At 40.1% G+C, this 18108-nt stretch overlaps 1 protein-coding gene across 8 annotated transcripts in view; it reads left to right on the top strand.

Moving 5' to 3' along the window:
* Positions 1 to 10395, top strand: part of AMPD3 (adenosine monophosphate deaminase 3) — a 55919-nt gene extending 45524 nt beyond the window's left edge. For 6 of the 8 annotated variants that reach the window (XM_034770029.1, XM_034770028.1, XM_034770027.1 and 3 more), the window contains 4 exons: positions 3798 to 3918; positions 5789 to 5962; positions 7014 to 7124; positions 9439 to 10395. In XM_034770029.1, the coding sequence (XP_034625920.1) occupies positions 3798 to 3918; positions 5789 to 5962; positions 7014 to 7124; positions 9439 to 9651 (619 nt within the window). In that variant the 3' untranslated portion in view covers positions 9652 to 10395. Of the gene's footprint in view, positions 1 to 3797; positions 3919 to 5788; positions 5963 to 7013; positions 7126 to 9438 lie in introns of those variants that run through there. The other 2 variants (XR_004645637.1, XM_034770032.1) reach the window with 2 other exon arrangements.
* Positions 10396 to 18108: the final 7713 nt, after the last annotated feature.

Raw genomic sequence — 18108 nt, 5'->3', positions numbered from 1 at the left:
ATTCTTAAGACTTCTAGGGTGCAACCACCATTTTCAAAGAAATGAAACAAAATCCCTTACAATCTTTAAATCTATAGAACATGAGCCATATAGTCTTTGATTATATCTAGGGCTGTCAAATGATTAAAAAACCCTCAATTAATAGCGAGATTAAAAAATGGTTGCGATTATTCGCAGTTTTAATCGCACAGTTAAACAATAATAGAATACACATTTAAATTTATTATAAATATTTTTGGATTTTTTTCTACATTTTCAAATATATTGATTTCAATTGCAACACAGAATACAAAGTTTACAGTGCTTACTTTATATTTATTTTGTATTACAAATATTTGCACTGTAAAAAAAACAACCAAAAGAAATAGTATTTTTCAATTCACCTCATACCAGTACTGTAGTGCAGTCTCTTTATCATGAAAGTACAACTTAAAAATGTAGAATTTTTTTTTTTACATAAGTGCACTCAAAAAGTAAAACTTTGGAGCCACAAGTCCTACTTTTTGTTCAGCCAATTGCTAAGACAAACATGTTTGTTTACATTTGCAGGAGATAATGCTGCTCGCTTCGTATTTGCAATGTCACCTGAAAGTGGGAACAAGCGTTCACATGGCACTGTTGTAATACAAAGTGAGCCCTGTACACTTATTGTGTTGTAACTGAAATCAGCATATTTGAAAATGTAGAAAAACATCCAAAATATTTATAATAAATTTAAATTGATATTCTATTATTGTTTAATAGTATGATTAAAACTACAATTAAGTGCAACTATTTTTTAAATCTAGTTAATTTGTTTTTGTTAATTGCTTGGATTAACTGCAATTAAGTGACAGCCCTAATTATATCTAATACGCTTCACTTAACATCTTTCCAGGCTTATTACAGTATTTGAGACATTAGAGAAACAGACAGATTATTCAGAGAAATGTGTTTCTGATTTATCAGGCAAACACTATCAACAGTTTTTAAATTGGGCTGCAATATATAACCTTTGGACCTCTAGAACTTTCAGGGTTTTGGGTCAACTGGTTTAAACCTACATTTTGTTTTTCCACTTCTTTGGTTCATGTGACACTCTCTGGAGTGGCTCACGACCGTCAGTGCCAACCTCAGGACAGACTGTCAAAAAGCAGAACAGAAACCCCAAACTGGTGATATGTTCTATAATTAGATTTTATCAACCCAGTAACAACTGTGAACTCCTAAAGCACTGTAACAGTTTTACCATGGAGTCACAGATAGTCCCCTTGGACATGCCAGTTTATCTTGCCACCCAGGCAAGCTGGACTATGTGATAGGTGGTTACTTTACACCAAAAATCACAACAATAGTCATGTTATTCCCAGTCCCAAAGGACCAAGCACTTACCCCAGGTCGATTGTACTCATATCTCAAACCGAAGACAACACCTGTAGCTACTCCTGTAACAAACAAACTAATGATTTATTAACTAAGAAAAGAAATGAGAGTTATTTACAAGGTTAAAACAGGAAACACACTTACATGAGTTAGTCTTTGATTTAAAAAGGTAAGATAAGCTTCTATATTAAGCAGCTCTGTATATCCTTTAGGGCTGACCATGCCAAGCAGCATGGGGATCTCTTGCTTATGTTTAGGAATCTTTGCCCCTCAAAGTCCAGACAGCATAAAGAGACCTAGTTTCTCCTTCTCAAGGATTTTTATCCTCTTCCCCCCAGAGTCCAAACTGATGGAACAAATGTGGGTGTCTGATAAAAGTGGGAGGGCAATCAACATTTGGCTCATTTGGTTTCAAAGGCCCTCTTGTCTGCAGGGCCAGCACTTTACACTAAATTAATGTGTCTTTTCTTGTTTAGTGAGTTACATAATTACAGAGGTTTACAATGCAAACACTCAATATAACTTTACACCATGGGATACAGATATTATAAGTAGGATTATTATGTGCAGCATTCTACAAGTATTCCATAAAGTCTAAACATTAAACACATTCTTACAACTCTAATATCTGTTTTAACTATACTAACCCACAGGTAAGCCAGCTATGTATTTGTCGGTATTCAGAGAGGCCCTGGGCCTTGGCATGAGTTGGCACCTGGCAAGCCAGCATCACAGTTCCTATTTAGCATATGAGACAATTAGGTACTCTGCACAGAAAGGTGCAGTTACACTTGTCTGTTGCTTGGCTGTGGTTCTCCTTAGCTAGACCAAGAGAGATGGAAATCTCATCCATAGGTAAAATGACGGGAGTCTTTGGTTTGAGAAATTAACAGTAGTTGGAAAAATCTTTATCAAGCATAAGAGCTTTCCTTTCCTGGGAAGTCTGTATTTTAGCTTTAACTTAATTAATGCTCTCCAGGCAAGGTGTCTCATCTGTTGGGATAGGCCAATTGACTATCATTGTCCTTAGGGCTGAGAAGAGGCTAAAGTTTGGAATGTGCATAAAGGTGATTTCCAGAAGATAATTAAAAGGGAAGAGAGAGAAATTGCCAACACCATATTTTGATGTCTATGGACCTTAAAGAAGTCACTTAACCTCTCTGTGCCTGTTTATCTACTGCACTGGTGTAATAATATTTCCCTAACTAACAGAAGTGTTGTGAGATTTGTTTCGCTATCATTTGTAAAGTGTTTTGGGATCCTCCCATGGCAGATGCTATAAACTAACAAAGCATTAGCATTAGCATTATTTTAATTTATCTTCTTCAAGCATTTCCTGAGTAACATTCAAAACAGTATTCCCCCTTCCCAACCCCAAACATTTCTTACTTTCACTACACCATATAATCAACAAAAACAACAACAATAAAAACTTTTAAAAATTTCCTTGAACTTATATCAAACATCTGACTGCCTACTTGTTGACTGACTGTCTGCTACACACAATCTTTCCTTCCACTATGAATTTAAAATGCTTCATTTGTTTTTCCCACATTCACCATCTTGTTTCTTGTCTGGACTATTTCTCTTCAGAAATTATAAATAGCTCTCTCTCTCTCTCTCTGTGTGTACAGCCCCCCCAAGCTTTGGGGTTTATTATGGTTCGGAAGATTGTGACGAGGTATATTTCCCAACCTACTCTGAAACAAAATTCAGATATGATGTAGATTCCAAAATAACCCTCTGACTTGGGGTTTCCTTTTATTACCACAGTAATTAACAAAAATACAATAAAGTTCAACTCAAGCTTGCCTGTAACTAAACGTTCCTACCTCAAGACTGCTCAGTTGCCATTCTACAGCCTCTCCCTCTAGAGAGCCACGCTAACCTTCCTGGTATCTTGGCAGGGGTAATGACGCATCTGCTTCAATGAGTCAGCAGTACTCTGTTAATCCAGTCTCAGCAGGCTCAATGCCTTTGAGGCAAACATTGCAAAACCATTTCATATTTTTGAGTAACCTGATAGCATATGCAAAGTCAACAAAGATGAAATACACCCTCAAATGATTCTATGAGTATGATTTGTAATTAAGATTACATCCCAGAACCTCTTTATACTCAGCCAATCCAAAAATGTATGTTTTTAGTCCTTTTTGTGTTTTGAGCATCTACAAAGATTAGCAGGTAATTTCAGTCTGTGCAGGGTTTGTTATGGTTTATGGAAGAAATGGTACCAGATTAAGGCACAAAAAAATTGTAATTTAAGCACATCTGAGTCTAGTAAAGTAAATAATTACTCTTAGATCTGTTTTCCCATTTATGTGTTTAGTTATTTTTATGGATATTTTTCAATTGATATTAATGGCATTTACATTCAAAATGGGTGAAAAGACACCAGTTATTCTTGGGGTAGGACTTATTTTTAATTTCTGCAGGGAAAGAGGCATGAGTACCTTCTTGTTTCGCCCTCATTGTGGAGAAGCTGGGTCCATCACTCATCTGGTGTCAGCCTTTCTGACAGCTGACAACATTTCTCATGGATTACTTCTGAAGAAGGTATTGCTCTTGTTGTTCATTTATCATAGTCTTAGTTTATTGAAAAAACTCAAACTCATCAGACTTATCAATTAATAAAAACACCTCTACACGACCCCTCACCCTCTTGAAGAATCTAGGCAAATATAGAAGATGAAATTCTGGCCACATTGAAGTAAATGGCAAAATTCAACACTGACGTCAGTGCGGGCCAGGCTTTCATCCATTAAGAAAATCTTTGTGAAAATAATTGGCCACCGGGTGGCAGATTTGTATCAAGTCAGTAGTCATTCTGGTAAAAATACATCTTCTTTTAAATGGTGATTTACTTAGGAAGACTGAAATAAGAATCCCTCCATAGTTCGTGTGTAAATTCTTTGAATTAAAAGTTAATCTCTTATGACTATTCTAAGATTAGGAAGAATTGCTTTCATCTCCCCACAAAATGGTTCCCTAAGGCTGGTTGAAAATTTTTGATTGAAATGGATTTTTGATGGAAAATTGGGTTTTTGACAAAACAAATTTTTTTATGCAAAGCGTAAGCTTTTCATTGATATTTCAATTTTTTGTTGAAAAAATAAAGCTACTGTAATGGAAGTTGTGGTTTGGGTGCCTCAGGCCCTGCAGTCTCTTTTGAGATAAGTTCCCAAGCCAAGCCACATCTCCCATGATGGCAGCCGGAGATTTCGGTGATGTCCTGCAATGGTTCAGCAAGATGGGAGCCATGGTGCATCCTGGGAGATATAGTCTAGCCAGGAAACCTGGCCAATATTGAAGAATGAAAGAATGAGGCACCATGGTACAATATTTGAATCAAAATTTTTGGTTTTGGCCAAAAAGTTTCAGTTCTAGAATTTTTGTTGAAATATTAACATTTTGGCATTCTGCCCCTCCCCCAGTCTAGTCCTCCTGTAATTTGGCATCTGAAACAAGTTATTGAAAAAATTCAGAACATAATTGAAATCAGTGGGAATTGCTAGTACTTAGGTCCTGTGAAAATCAACCCACTAACTTAGATGCCTAAATATGGGTATAGATTTGGGTGTCTAATGTTAGGTACCTAAACTGAAAATTTTGACCTGAAGTCATATCACTATTAAGTCTCTATTAAGACTGATAGTCCTAAAATTAGACCCAGGCAGTGTGCTATAGTTTGTACATACTCACTACATTATGCTGTTCTTCTCTTTAGCCTGTCAGCTCTATTCTTGTACGACCAAGAATGGAATAAACCTGGCAGAGCTGATAAGTGTGGTGCAGGCTTGTGTCATGTATACTAGTTAGATTACAAGCCAAAAATAGTCATGAATACAGATGAGAATGAATCCCCTAGATTCTGAATACATTACATGTGCACCCATATTTATACCCTCAGATAAATGAAAGCTCCTTCCTTTGGTTCTTTAACACCCCCCCCCCCCCCCCCCCCACACACACACTACCACCACCAAACTGATCTATTCTGTGGTGTGTTTTGGATATAACTAGTGTTCGCTAATGTACCAGTGGTGCATCTGAATTTAAGTTCTTTTTGGTAGGGACTCTGTTAGTATGGAACAGAGCTCTCCGACAGAATCATGTTCGATCACTAGGCTCTGTAAATAATTAATAATTGTGTTTTATTGGGAATACTGTCTCAGTGCATCCAACATGTAGAATATTTGTTGCTTTAAAAAAAAAAAAGAAATAATGGCATTTAAAGTTGCATTTAGAAAATATTGAAAAAAATCTGTGCAAAAGGTCACTTCAGTGCAGACTTCAGTTTTTCTGGTCATAATCCTTCCACAATCATATTCAATGAGGCTGTTTCCATTTCCTGTGATTGAAAACCTCCTTTCCTGTTATCTCACAGGGCCATTAAATAATGAATATCTGTATTGTTTTTGTACAGAGTCCAGTTCTGCAGTATCTTTATTATCTTGCACAAATTCCCATTGCCATGTCTCCACTTAGCAACAATAGCCTATTCCTTGAGTATTCAAAAAATCCACTACGGGAATTTCTACATAAGGGACTTCACATTTCTCTCTCTACAGATGATCCTATGCAATTCCATTATACAAAGGTAAGCACAACTGAAAACTTTTGTCTTTAAGGTGAATTTGTTAACAGTGCCAAAGTGGCCTGAAACACTTTATTTCTCATGGCATAGTATGTGACACCTTATGTCCTTACACACCTCTCAGTCAATGTTCCCCCCATTCCCACTCCTCTGAAAACTGTTAGATTTCATGGGGAAATGACTAATTGCCAAATTACATTTTGTTTGTAAACCTGCCTCTTCCAACCACTGGCTCCTCAAGTACAGAGGAAGCTCAAGAGGATGGAGCGCTCCCATGTTAGTGTCTTGATAAGCAATGTTTTAGAGGTGGGGTGCCAGGGAAGACCTGTTTCCATTCTAATGAATGTGGTTGAAGCTTACTGAAAAAAAATGTCATTTGAGATCTCTGAAGATAAACTACAAACTGTTCATTCAATGTACTGGGCTTGATGCTCTCCTGCGCCAAGTTCCACTCCGTGCAGGAGAGGAGAGAGTGCCTGGAAACTGGTTACAACTCCCTGATTCTGTGGGCTGGTCTACGCTGACCTCAACCCCAGTGTGAATTGGAGCCGCCTATTGGCAGCTCTAACTTTTGCCATCTGAGGATCAGCAGTGCTCTAGTCTGTTTCACTCTGCCCTGCCCCTCCCCATCTGCAATGTGCCTACAATAGAGAGCAGTTTGCGCAGGAGCTTGCTGCACAAACTTTACACCAGTTGAGAGCTACCCCCTGTTGGAGGAATTCTCAGGTGGCCAGTATCTGCCTCCTTGTTGCATTCAAAAGTGTCAGATCAGAAGAGAGAAACTTTCTTGGTGTATTTATTAAGCATTTAGACTGAAATTCGCAAAGCAACCTAAGGGATTTGGATGCCAATTCCTATGAATTTCAATTAATCAATCTTTCTCAGGCATCTTGAAATAGACAAAACGTTCAGTCTCTAGTAATTGAGTTTAAAGCTTAAAAACTTGAAAATTGTGTCCATCTAACAAAATTGTTTAATAATAGGAAATGATTACATATCAAACACAATTACTAAATAGGGTATAGCCTAACAAATCGTATTTTTGATGGTACAGGAAGCACTTATGGAGGAATATGCCATAGCAGCTCAAGTGTGGAAACTGAGCACGTGTGACTCATGTGAACTAGCAAGAAACAGCGTACTACAAAGTGGATTATCACATAAGGTAAATTTGGTTTGTTGCAAGACGCATTGTCATTGCTTGGACTTTTTATGAATATAAAAGTATGCAATGATTTAATGAAATTTTTTTGGACTATGAAATGACTGGTGTGTGTGAAATACCTCTGGCTTCAAGGAGCATCAAGAAAGAGATGCTGCATCTCCTGGAGTTACTTTGCTGAGCATATAGTATGTATGTATGTATGTATGTATGTATGCAAATAACTTTGCTTCCCAGATTAACCTCAAGAGATAGGATATCTCATTTTCATATCATCTCCTGGGAGCAGGCAGTTACATTTAACATGTATACATGCTTGGATTTCTCAGGGGATTGATGCTGGGATACAAAGACTTTAATGTAATAGATTGTCACTGATTTGACTTTTGGTTCCTACTGATCTGTGCTGAGTTCATTACAGTCTGAGTTGTCTAGTAGTATACGTGAAATAGATTTATGGTCTCAATCCAGTTCTTCATAAGACAGGTGAACATCACACTGCAGAAATCACTTCTAAAATTTTCAACCTTGTCGGTAATTTGGTCACTATATGGGAACTGAGCTCTTCCGTAAACCTGGCCCCAGTTATGTGCGCTGGGTTCTTGAAAATCTGGCACTAAGTCTAAAACAATCCTACACAGTTCCTGTTTAGTTCTTTAACAAAAATTACCAGGGATATAAAACATCTTATAAAAAGTCAGTATACTGTCTAAATTTAAATAGAGTAAACAGTAGCAGGTGGACCCTGGACTTAATTCTGTGGACGTGGCAAATTCTTCAGTTTTTTTCTTGAAATAGATAGTATGTAGCAAAAAGCTACCAGGGTTTTATCATGATTCCAGTGTAAACTGTTTGGAAGAGACAAACCCAGCCATTTCAAACATGAATACCCATCACCATAGGTAACCGGATATATGATGACCATGGAGTAATCTTATTGGACTGGACATTGAGCTTGGTGGAATGTTGAGCCTAATAACTATTTTCTGTTCCATTGACAAAAGCAATACATAGCAAGTCACTTGCAGAACTGGTGATTAATTATCTCCAGCCAGATGCAGACAATAGTATTGGTGTTATCTGAAGGGAAAAGGACATAGCTTTAATTTCTCCCCACCTCCAGGCATAGGTTCAGATACTATTTACTTGCTCTTTGCTATGCAGTCATTACCCCACAAAAGTATTAAACTGTCATCTTTTGCTTACTAGCCTTGTTTTGAGATTCTCAACGCAAACAAAGACACTGTGTCCATACATATATTCAGTCATTCACTTTTCTTCCTTAAACCTTTCTTTTTACTGTTGCCTATCCTAATGTGTACGAAGTAGTTGATTCAGGTGGGGATTGTCTCTGTAAATCAAGACTGGATTCCGCTCTGGAAGACTTACTTTAATCAACAAAAGTTATTGGGGATAATTGCAGGGGTAAGTGGGTGAAATTCTATGTCCTTTGTTTTATACAGGAAGTCAGACTAGATGATCAAATGGTCCCTTCAAGCCTTAAAAATCTATGAATTTCTCTCCATAAAAGCTATTTTAGAGAAGCTACTTCATCTTTTCTAAGTAGGTATCTCTATCTCTTTGGACCATCCCTTTGAGAAGCTGGCACAGGAATGTCTCTGTAGTGCATATTCTACTGCCATTCTTGCTTGCATCCTCTGGTGGTCTGATGTGACCACTGTCATCCATTTCCCCCCAAGAAATAAAGAAATGGCAACTTGCCAAGGGTATCTAAATCTCTCTCCTTAAACTCAAAACTCCTGAGGTGGTAAGTTTCTGATGCAAAGCCCAACAAAACCAATGGGTCTTCCCATTAACTTCAGTGGGTTTTGGGTCCGGCTGTAACAGAGCAGCTTTACTATCACAACTAATAGAAGAAACAAATACACACGAGCATGTCATGTTCTGCTCCGATAGAAAGCTATTGTGAAAACCAGCTCATCAGACTGAAGAACTCTGCTGAGGCTAACATTAACTTTTTAGCATTAGCTTTTTAAAGGTTTCTAACTTTAAGTAAAAGATAATTCAGGAGAAATGGAAAAAACAGATAGGAAAAAAGCATATCTTGGTTGAACCAACCAGCATTGAACTGCATTGGCAAAGCAACATAATACAAGCAAGCTACCTACGTAAAAAGAAGGTGAATGGCTAAACATCATAAATTACATGTCCAGCTCATTGTGGTTTCTTTTCACTTATCCTCAGTGCCATTCGCTTAAAAAGATGCTTTTACTTGCAGTAAAAAAAAAAAAAAAAAAAATCAAAGTAATTTAAAACTGACTTTTTCATAATGCTTTAAACTTTATTTTGTTCACAGGAAAAACAAAAATTCTTAGGGGTAAATTATTATAAAGAAGGGCCTGAAGGAAATGATATTCGAAAGACAAATGTGGCACAGATCCGAATGGCTTTCAGGTATGAGACACTATGTAATGAGCTCAGCTTCCTGTCTGACGCAATGAAATCAGAAGAGATTACAGCTCTATCTAAAGAGTCACAGCACCAAGAAACAAGCCAATCTTCCGCCTGACCACGTGCATTTACCATCTGCTTTTTAATCATGAATCTTCTGTGATTGACAGCTGCCTAGATACAACTGTTTGAACAATATGGAGAAAAGTATCTATGGGAGTTAAACAGTGTGCAAAATTATTTTTTGTTGCATTACACTCTAATGTAATATCAGTTTGTACATACATTAGGCTATGTAAGACTGCCGTAAACATGTCAGCTCAGAATTGCATCATTTATGCTGTATACTGCATTTTAACTGTGCTTTGCATTGTAGTTTTAAAACCAATCATAATATTAATAATGCTTGCATCTGTGATCTATAGTATTCTACTGCAAACACGAGATGCATGGTAGTACACATGCACCTGTTTTTTGTCATGATAGTTGTCAGTGGCAGTCAGACCAAACAGCATTTTTAAATTTAGCCCTTAATTAATTAGCAGATTGTATGATGAACAATTTAGTAGAACTCATTTTCATTATGGAAAATATCTGGAGACACTTTCCAACTTGTACATAAAGTATTCGGCAATGATCTTAGAAACAAGATTGTTACCAGATAATTATTGCATATCTTTTTCATCATTATGAATTGATTAAAACAGTTCCATCATGTCATTCTTATCACCCAGTATTTGGAGTGAGTGTGAAAAATAGAAGCTAACATCTGTTTGCTAATGAAAACAGAAAATTGTGTGAAAATGATTATTGTACATGTTAAACATACAATAAAATGACTTTTCAAAAGTTTTAGCTTCAATATGAAAGCACGGCCTTGAAAATGGAGAACAGATTTTGATTACATTGTAACCAGAGAGAGGTGGACATGTTCAGACTAAATTATTTGGAAATTCATATGAACAACTCTGGTCAAATGTAAAGCAGAAACAACTGACTTGAACAATGAAAATGTGCCTATCCATTATTGGTAGAAGTTCAAGTCTCATCTCTGGCCACCTTACACATTTTTGTTAATATTATTTTAGTCAGTTACAGTGGGCGGTAATAACACCATCTGTGTACATTTATATAGAAATTATCCCACTTTGAGATACACAATTTTTTATTATATGCTAACAACTTTATTTATGAAAGAGGTGGATTAGAAAAATGTACTTACTGTAATATTTGTGATTCCTCCTCTTTTCTGCTTGGTCTTCTTTATGGTATAGCACTGATAGTCAAACTGAGATGATTAAACATACCAGTAGCACCTCATCCACTGTGAAAACTATGTGGTTTCATACAAAAAAAAAATTTTTAATTGAAAATTTGCAGTTCCCCATCTAGGGCGAGATCTTGCACACCTGAAATTCCCATTGAAGGCAATATTATTAAGCTAACATATACATCTGATACTATGTTTGAACGTATGGTAAGAAAATTGCACAAAGGCTGTGCTCCAACATTCCCAGCACCCTCATTCACTTTGTTAGGAGTTTGGACCATCCAAGCCTTTGCGTGCAATGTTTTTAGTCTGAACAATGTCTAGAACAAAGAGTTAGAACTGTATATTTTTGCACTATCGGCATAATTTACATCATTTTAACTGCTGCTCGCTCTTAAAGGTTGCTCTTATTGCTGTCTTCTGTCTAAGCCATTTGAATAACATCTAACCTTTTATAATTAGTCAAAGCTGTTAGTGGCCAATACCTTGTCAGCTCCTCTCCTGTTGCATCTCTCAGTGAGGTTCCAATCTACAAGCACCAAGGTGGGACCCTTAATAAGAATTGATTTCAATGGGTCATTTGGTTTGCCTCTTATTATTGGACAGTAATAACACATTGACTACCTGCTGTTGCAAGGGACAACCAATTTTGCTTCCAGCGCCTGCATAGGCTCTACTGTAAATTACTGACAAATTGAGTTAATACAAAGTGTTATGTCACAACTCACACCCACATCCTTTCTAGCTTCCACTAATGTTCTTTGTCTCTCTTATTTAAGTGGCGGGAGGCCATTCCATTCTCTGGTTCTGAAATGGCGCTTTTTCTGCAGGGACTGACTTGTATTTGATCATAAATGAAACTATAGTTCCTCACAAGAACCTCCTTCCCATTTTAGAATCATAGAACTGTAGGGGTGGAAGGGACCTCACAAGGTAATCTAATCCATGCCCCCCACCCCAAGACAGGACTAAACATACCTTGCCCATCCTGGAGAGATGTTTGTCTAACTTGTTCTTAATAAGATCAGATGATGAGGATTCCACAGTCACCTTAGGTAGCTTGTTCCAGTGCTTACCTTGTAGGCAGAAAGTTCTTCCTAATATCTAACCTGAATCTCCCTTGCTTCAAAGGGCCCTTTAAGTATATACCTGGTATGAGACAGCAGAAGTTGATACAAGCCTCTCATCTGCATTACTATGTCATTTATCTTTCCTTTCCATTTCACTCAAATGTTAGTGGGGCAGTTCTTGCCTGGTTGCATCAGCTCCAGTATAACAGTATAACAACAGGCTCTTTAGACTAGCAGAGAAAGGTATAACGCAGCCCAATGGCTGGAAGTTGAAGCTAGACAAATTCAAATGGGAAATAAGGCATACTTTTTAAACAGTGAGAGTAAGTAACCATTGGAACAATTTCCCAAGATGCAGGGAGAGGGCGTAAAATATCAATTCAGAACACTTTTCTGGGTATCCCTTGATTGTTTTCAAGAATACTGTTGTTCCATTATTTTTATTGGCGCTACAAATAAATCATATTTATTATTTTCATCTGAAATTCCCCCCTTGTCAATGCACCAAATCCTTTTATCATCTTACAAATGCTATTTATAATAACATCATTAAATGAAGTAATTTTTTTTACCAACTGATTGATAAATCTCAAAAGAGGTCATAGAATTGTAGACATGTAGGGCTGGAAAGGACATCAAGAGGCCATAAAGGCCAGCCTCCTACACTGAGGAAGAACCAAATAAACCTAGACAATCCCCTGACCGGTGGTATTTGTCCAGCCTATTCTGAAAAATCTCCAGTGACAGGGATTTCATAACCTACCTTGTGTAGGCTTATTCCTGAATTTAGGAAAACCTTTCTAATTAGAAGGGGAGTTAATATCGAACCTAAAGCTCCCTTGCTGCTGATTTAAGCCCATTACTTCTTGTCTTACCTTCAGTGGACACGGAGAACAATGGATCACCCTATCCTCTTTGTAACAGCCCTCAGCATATTTAAAGACTGTTATCAGGTCCCCTTTCAGTCTTATCTCAGGATTAAACATGCCCAATTTTTTAACCTTTGCTAATAGGTAAGGGTTTCTAAACGTTTTATGACTTTTGTTGCTCTCTTCTGGACCCTCTTCTCAATTTGTCCACATCTTTCCTAAAGAGCATCTCCCAGAATTGGACACACTACTACTTTTGAGACCTCACCAGAGCCACATAGAGTGGGACAATTACCTCCTCCTCTTAAATACGACACTTCTATTAATACATCCCGTTAGCTTTTTTTGCAGCTGATTGCATTGTTGACTCATATTCAATTTGTGACCGACTGTAACCCCCAGATCCTTTTCAGCGGTACTGCCACCTTCCCAGTTATTCCTATTTTGTAGTTGTGCATTTGATTTTTTCCCTTCCTTGTACTTGTCTTTATTCAATATCATATTGATTTCAGACCAATTCTCCAACTTGTCAAGGTTGTTTTGAATCCTGTCCTCCCAAGTACTTGCACCCTCTCTAACGTTGGTGTCATCTGCCAATTTTATAAGCACACCTTCCACACCATTGTCCAAGCCATTAATGAAAATATTGAACAGCACTGGATCCAGGACTGACCCTGTAAGACCTCCCCCTAGATCAGGGGTGGGCAAACTTTTTGGCCTGAGGGCCGCATTGGGTTTCGGAAATTGTACGGAGGACTGGTTAGGGGAGGCTGTGCCTTCCCAAAAGCCAGGCGTGACCTGGCCCCTGCCCCCTCTCCGCCCCCCCCTTCTTGCCCCCTGATCCCTCCCGGGGCACCTGACCCATCCAACCCCCCCATTCCCTGACAGCCCCCCCGGGACCTGCGCCCCATCCACCCCCCTGCTCCCTGTCCCCCGACTGCCCCTGGAATCCCCACCCCTGACTGCCCCCTGCTGCCCCATCCAACCCTTCTCATTCCTGACTGCCCCCCCCGGGACCCCTGCCCCATCCAATCACCCCTTCTCACAGACAGCCCCCCCACCACCCTATCCAACCTCCCCTCCTTCCTGATTGCCCCCCGGGACCCCTGCCCCATCCAATCACCCCTTCTTCCAAACAGCCCCCCACCACCCCATCCAACCCCCCCTCCTTCCTGATTGCCCCCCGGGACCCCTGCCCCATCCAACCACCCCTTCTCCCTGTCTCCTGACAGCCCACAGAGCCCCTGCCTGCTCCCCATTGCCCCATCCAACCCCCCCTCCTTCTGCCCCCACTGGGATCCTTGCCCCATTCAACCCCCCCTGTTCCCCACCCTCTGACCACCCCCTCTGAACTCCACTGCCCTCTATCCAACCCCCCCCCCCCGCTCCCTGTCTCCTTACCGTGTTGCCTGGAGCACCGGTGGCTGGCAGCACTACAGCTGTGTCGCCTGGCTGGAGCCAGCCACGCCACCATGCAGCACAGAGCACCGGGTCAGGCCAGGCTCTGCAGCTGCGCTGCCCCAGAAGCTCGCAACCCTGCCGCCCAGAGCATTGCGCCGGCGGCAGAGTGAGCTGAGGCTGCGGGGAAGGGGGAACAGCAGGGCAGGGGCCGGGGGCTAGCCTCCCAGGCCAGGTGCTGGGCAGGAGGGTCCTGCAGGCTGGATGTGGCCTGCAGGCTGTAGTTTGCCCACCTCTGCCCTGGATACGTCTTTCCTGTTTAACAGCAAATCCTTGATAACTAATTTCAGCTAGAGACATTTCCCTAAGTTGCTTCTGAGATCATCATGTAGGACTGTATCAGAAGTCTTACTGAAATCAAGATGTTGCACATCTACAGTCCTCCCCCAACAATCTGCTAGGCCAGTAACCCTGTCAAGAAAGGAAATTAGGTTGGTTTGGCATGACTCATGTTTGATGAATCCATGCTGGCTAGTACTTATAACCTTATTAACCTCCAAGAACTTACAAATGTATTGTTTAATAATTTGTTCCAGTATCTTTCCAGGTATTGAAGTGAAGCTGACTGGTGTATAATTCTCTAGGGCCTTATTGTTCCCCTTTTTAAAGATAGGTACTATGTTTACCCTTCTCAAATCTTCTGGAACCTCACCTGTCTACTCATTCTCAAAAATAATGGCTACAAGTTCTGCAATTGCTTCAGCTAGTTCTTTAAGTACTTGTGATGGGGTGGATTCCCCACATTAGCCCTGCAAGAACTGAATTAAGCCAGGTGGGCCTAATCAGCTAATCAGGCTGCAAGCAGGGGCAGTTTAGGCTGGAAGTATAAGTAAGGAGTGGCTCATCTATGCAGGAAGAAGGGGCTGTTGTGGGGAAAAGTTGCAGGGAAGTAGGCTGCAGTCACTCTGAGCGAAGGGAATTAGAGGCTCTGGGAAACGGAAAGAGGGGGGAAGTCAGATATGTAGGAAGGAATCCAGGAAAATAGCAGCAATAGGTGGGACTCTGGCTGCTTGTTAGAGTCCCTGAGCGGCATCCCAGTGTATAGGGTGGGTTCCTCTACCAGCCACTGAGGAATGGCAAGGGGACTGGAGGTACCAGCTGGACAACAGGTCTGGAAAAACTGCATTCCCCACATGGGGAGGACTCTTAATGACCTGGCCAGAGGGCCAAGCCATAGAGAGGAAGCTACAAACCTGGGAGCAAGCAGGACAGCAGAGCAAGACAAGACAGAAGATACCACTGGAGGGAGAGCACAAGCTGGTGGAGTTAATCCCCCTTAGGATGGCCAGCAAGAGATGCCACTGGTGTCCTTCCTACATCACACTCAAATCATTTGTAAGAAGGTTCTCATACAAGCTACATAAGTGTGATAGGAGTACTTAAGGTCCACAGCATACATCTCTGACCTGTCTCTAGGAAAGCTTTCCCATTGTGTACTAGCTTTGCTTGACAGATTAAGGTACTCACTCTGCCAACAGAAAATAGATGAAGAGGTTGTCCTGGCCCAGGGTTACCTCCTCTTAGTTTAGTGCCACTGATGTCAAATATGCTCATTTACCCTGCCTGAGAATCTAGCCTTATCATTTAAAAGTGTGGTTCTCAACCAGGGATCTGGGGCCCTCTGGAGGGCTGTGAGCAGGTTTCAGGGGGTCCATCAAGTATGGCTGCCATTAGATTTGCTAGAGCCCAGGGTAGAAAGTTGAAGTCCCCCCAGGTGGGACTGTAGCCTGAGGCCCTGAGCCCTGCCACCTGGGACCAAAGCCTGAGTAATTTAGTTTCATGTTTCCCCCTATGGTGTGAGGCCCTGAACAATTGCCCTCCTTGAGATCCCACTTAAAGCATGTTGGGGGAGGGGGACCTCAGAAGGAAAAAGCTTGATTTAAAACATATCTTTCAAAGGATTGTACAAGACCCAAAGTTTGTATATTCATACAAAATGTTTAAATGAGTTAAGGTAGTTGACAAAATAGCAAATTAGTTACTTTCTACATCTCATTCTATCTGAAGTAAAGAACATTCCTTAACTTAAAAGGATTTTGTTTACTTCAGTAGGAACAGGGCAAGAGTCTATCAAATACATTAGAGCAAAAAAAAAAAAAAAATTCTCTAAGATGTAAACAAAAGCTTCCATAACATTCCTTTGCTTCTGTACACAACAAGCAAACAAGAGGTATGGATCTGGCCTGGACTCATCAACCCTAACTATGCTAAAATAATGCATCTAATTTCCACAAAAACTGTGCCCCCCAAATTACTCACCATATAATAGTGTACATAGGGGGATAATAGCACAATATAGCACTCCTTTCCACGGTCCCAAGTCCTCTGAAGGTGGAGGACTCTCTTACAGATGGATTTCCTTGTCTCTCTCAAAAAAGTCTAAGGGTGTATGGTGGAAGTGCAAGTCCCATCAGTGCGGGCTTGAGCCACGTTGACAAGAACATATGGCAAAGCCTTAAACAGGTTTTGGGCCCAAAGTCCCTGCATGCAACAGAACTGCATGAGATGACCTATCTAGCCTTAAGAGATTAAATAAACCTTCAACTAAGAGTCTTATTTCACATTTCATAATGGGTACGTGAGGCAAATATGTATTTATTTATCTGTAAGTCAGTTCTCCTATATTGCCAGTAATCTCTCACAGAAGAATGAGGGATAAAGCTCCATGTAAGGGCCTGACCTGGCAAGTTATATGCTTCCATGCTCCCAGAACTGGCAGTTCAATATTTTAACCTTTAGAACTTACTGGTAAGCCCGTAAGTGCATACAACACGCTAAAGAAGTGCTCTTCAGAAAGGCTCAGAGCCTGGATCAATTGACTTGCAGGGCTCCTGCTACAGCACTAAAAATAGCAGAGTAGATGTTTGGGCTGGAGCAGTCTGACACCTGGTGAAGGGAGAGGGTCTCAGAGCCTGATCTGCAGCCCTAGCCTGAACATCTCCATTGCTAGCATGAACCCCAGTCAACTCATCCAGGCTCTGAGACTTGCTGCCAGGGGATGGAGATATATATATATAGATATATATATAAAAAAATATATATATATAGATATATATATAAAAATAAAAAATTCATGTAGAGGTCTCTGCAGTCATATTATAGGGTACATTAACAAAGACCAGATCCTTGATGGATGGAAGTAGACTCGGGACGTCAGTGGAGTTATGCTGATTTACAGCAGTTGAGGAAGTGGCCCATAGTATTTGAATTGATGAAAGATGAAAGATTAATCTCTGGTATAGGTAGCAATAGGAAAGCGAGTATTCCATCTACAAAACATATCTCATCATGCTAAATTCTAGATGTCAGAAGTTAAATTCCAATAGCTGGAAGGAAAGTTGAATTGCAATTCTAAAGTTATCTCTACCAATTTATAAGGAAAGAGGTGTGAAAATGATCCTCTTCCTATGGACGATCCACTTGCAAACTAGCAGTTTAAGCTAAAAGCTTGTGATGAATTTTATTTGAGAGGTTAGAAACTTGAAAAATGCATCAAATTGTTAAAGTGAAAAACCACTCCTGCAGTGAGTATATACTGAAATATGAAAAGGGTCCAAATATATCAACTTGCCCTCATTGCACAGACTGTGTATATTTAAGAGTTTAATACAATTATCTAATGTGCAATGTAGATTAGTGTACAAGGGAATGTTAACATGTTGGCTCCTGATTGTTATATCTGCTTAACACTTCAGCTTATGCACATCTGTCCCTGGCCCCAAAGAGCTGTTCCGGCAGACAGCACTGAGAGGCCACAGCTATGTCTCCATTTCCCCTAAGAATGGCCCCTGCCAGAGGGAAGCATAGCATTTCCATGGCTAATTCTACACCACTCAAGGATTTTATTGTTTTGTGTTGGCAGCTGGGGAGGAATCTCTCAAACAGGTAGATGCATTATATATGAACAC

Source organism: Trachemys scripta, chromosome 4 (assembly GCF_013100865.1).
Source record: "Trachemys scripta elegans isolate TJP31775 chromosome 4, CAS_Tse_1.0, whole genome shotgun sequence".
In the NCBI taxonomy this organism is placed as follows: Eukaryota; Metazoa; Chordata; order Testudines; family Emydidae; genus Trachemys; species Trachemys scripta.
Note: the sequence above shows the minus strand (reverse complement) of the source record. Positions and strands in the feature narration are given on the sequence as shown.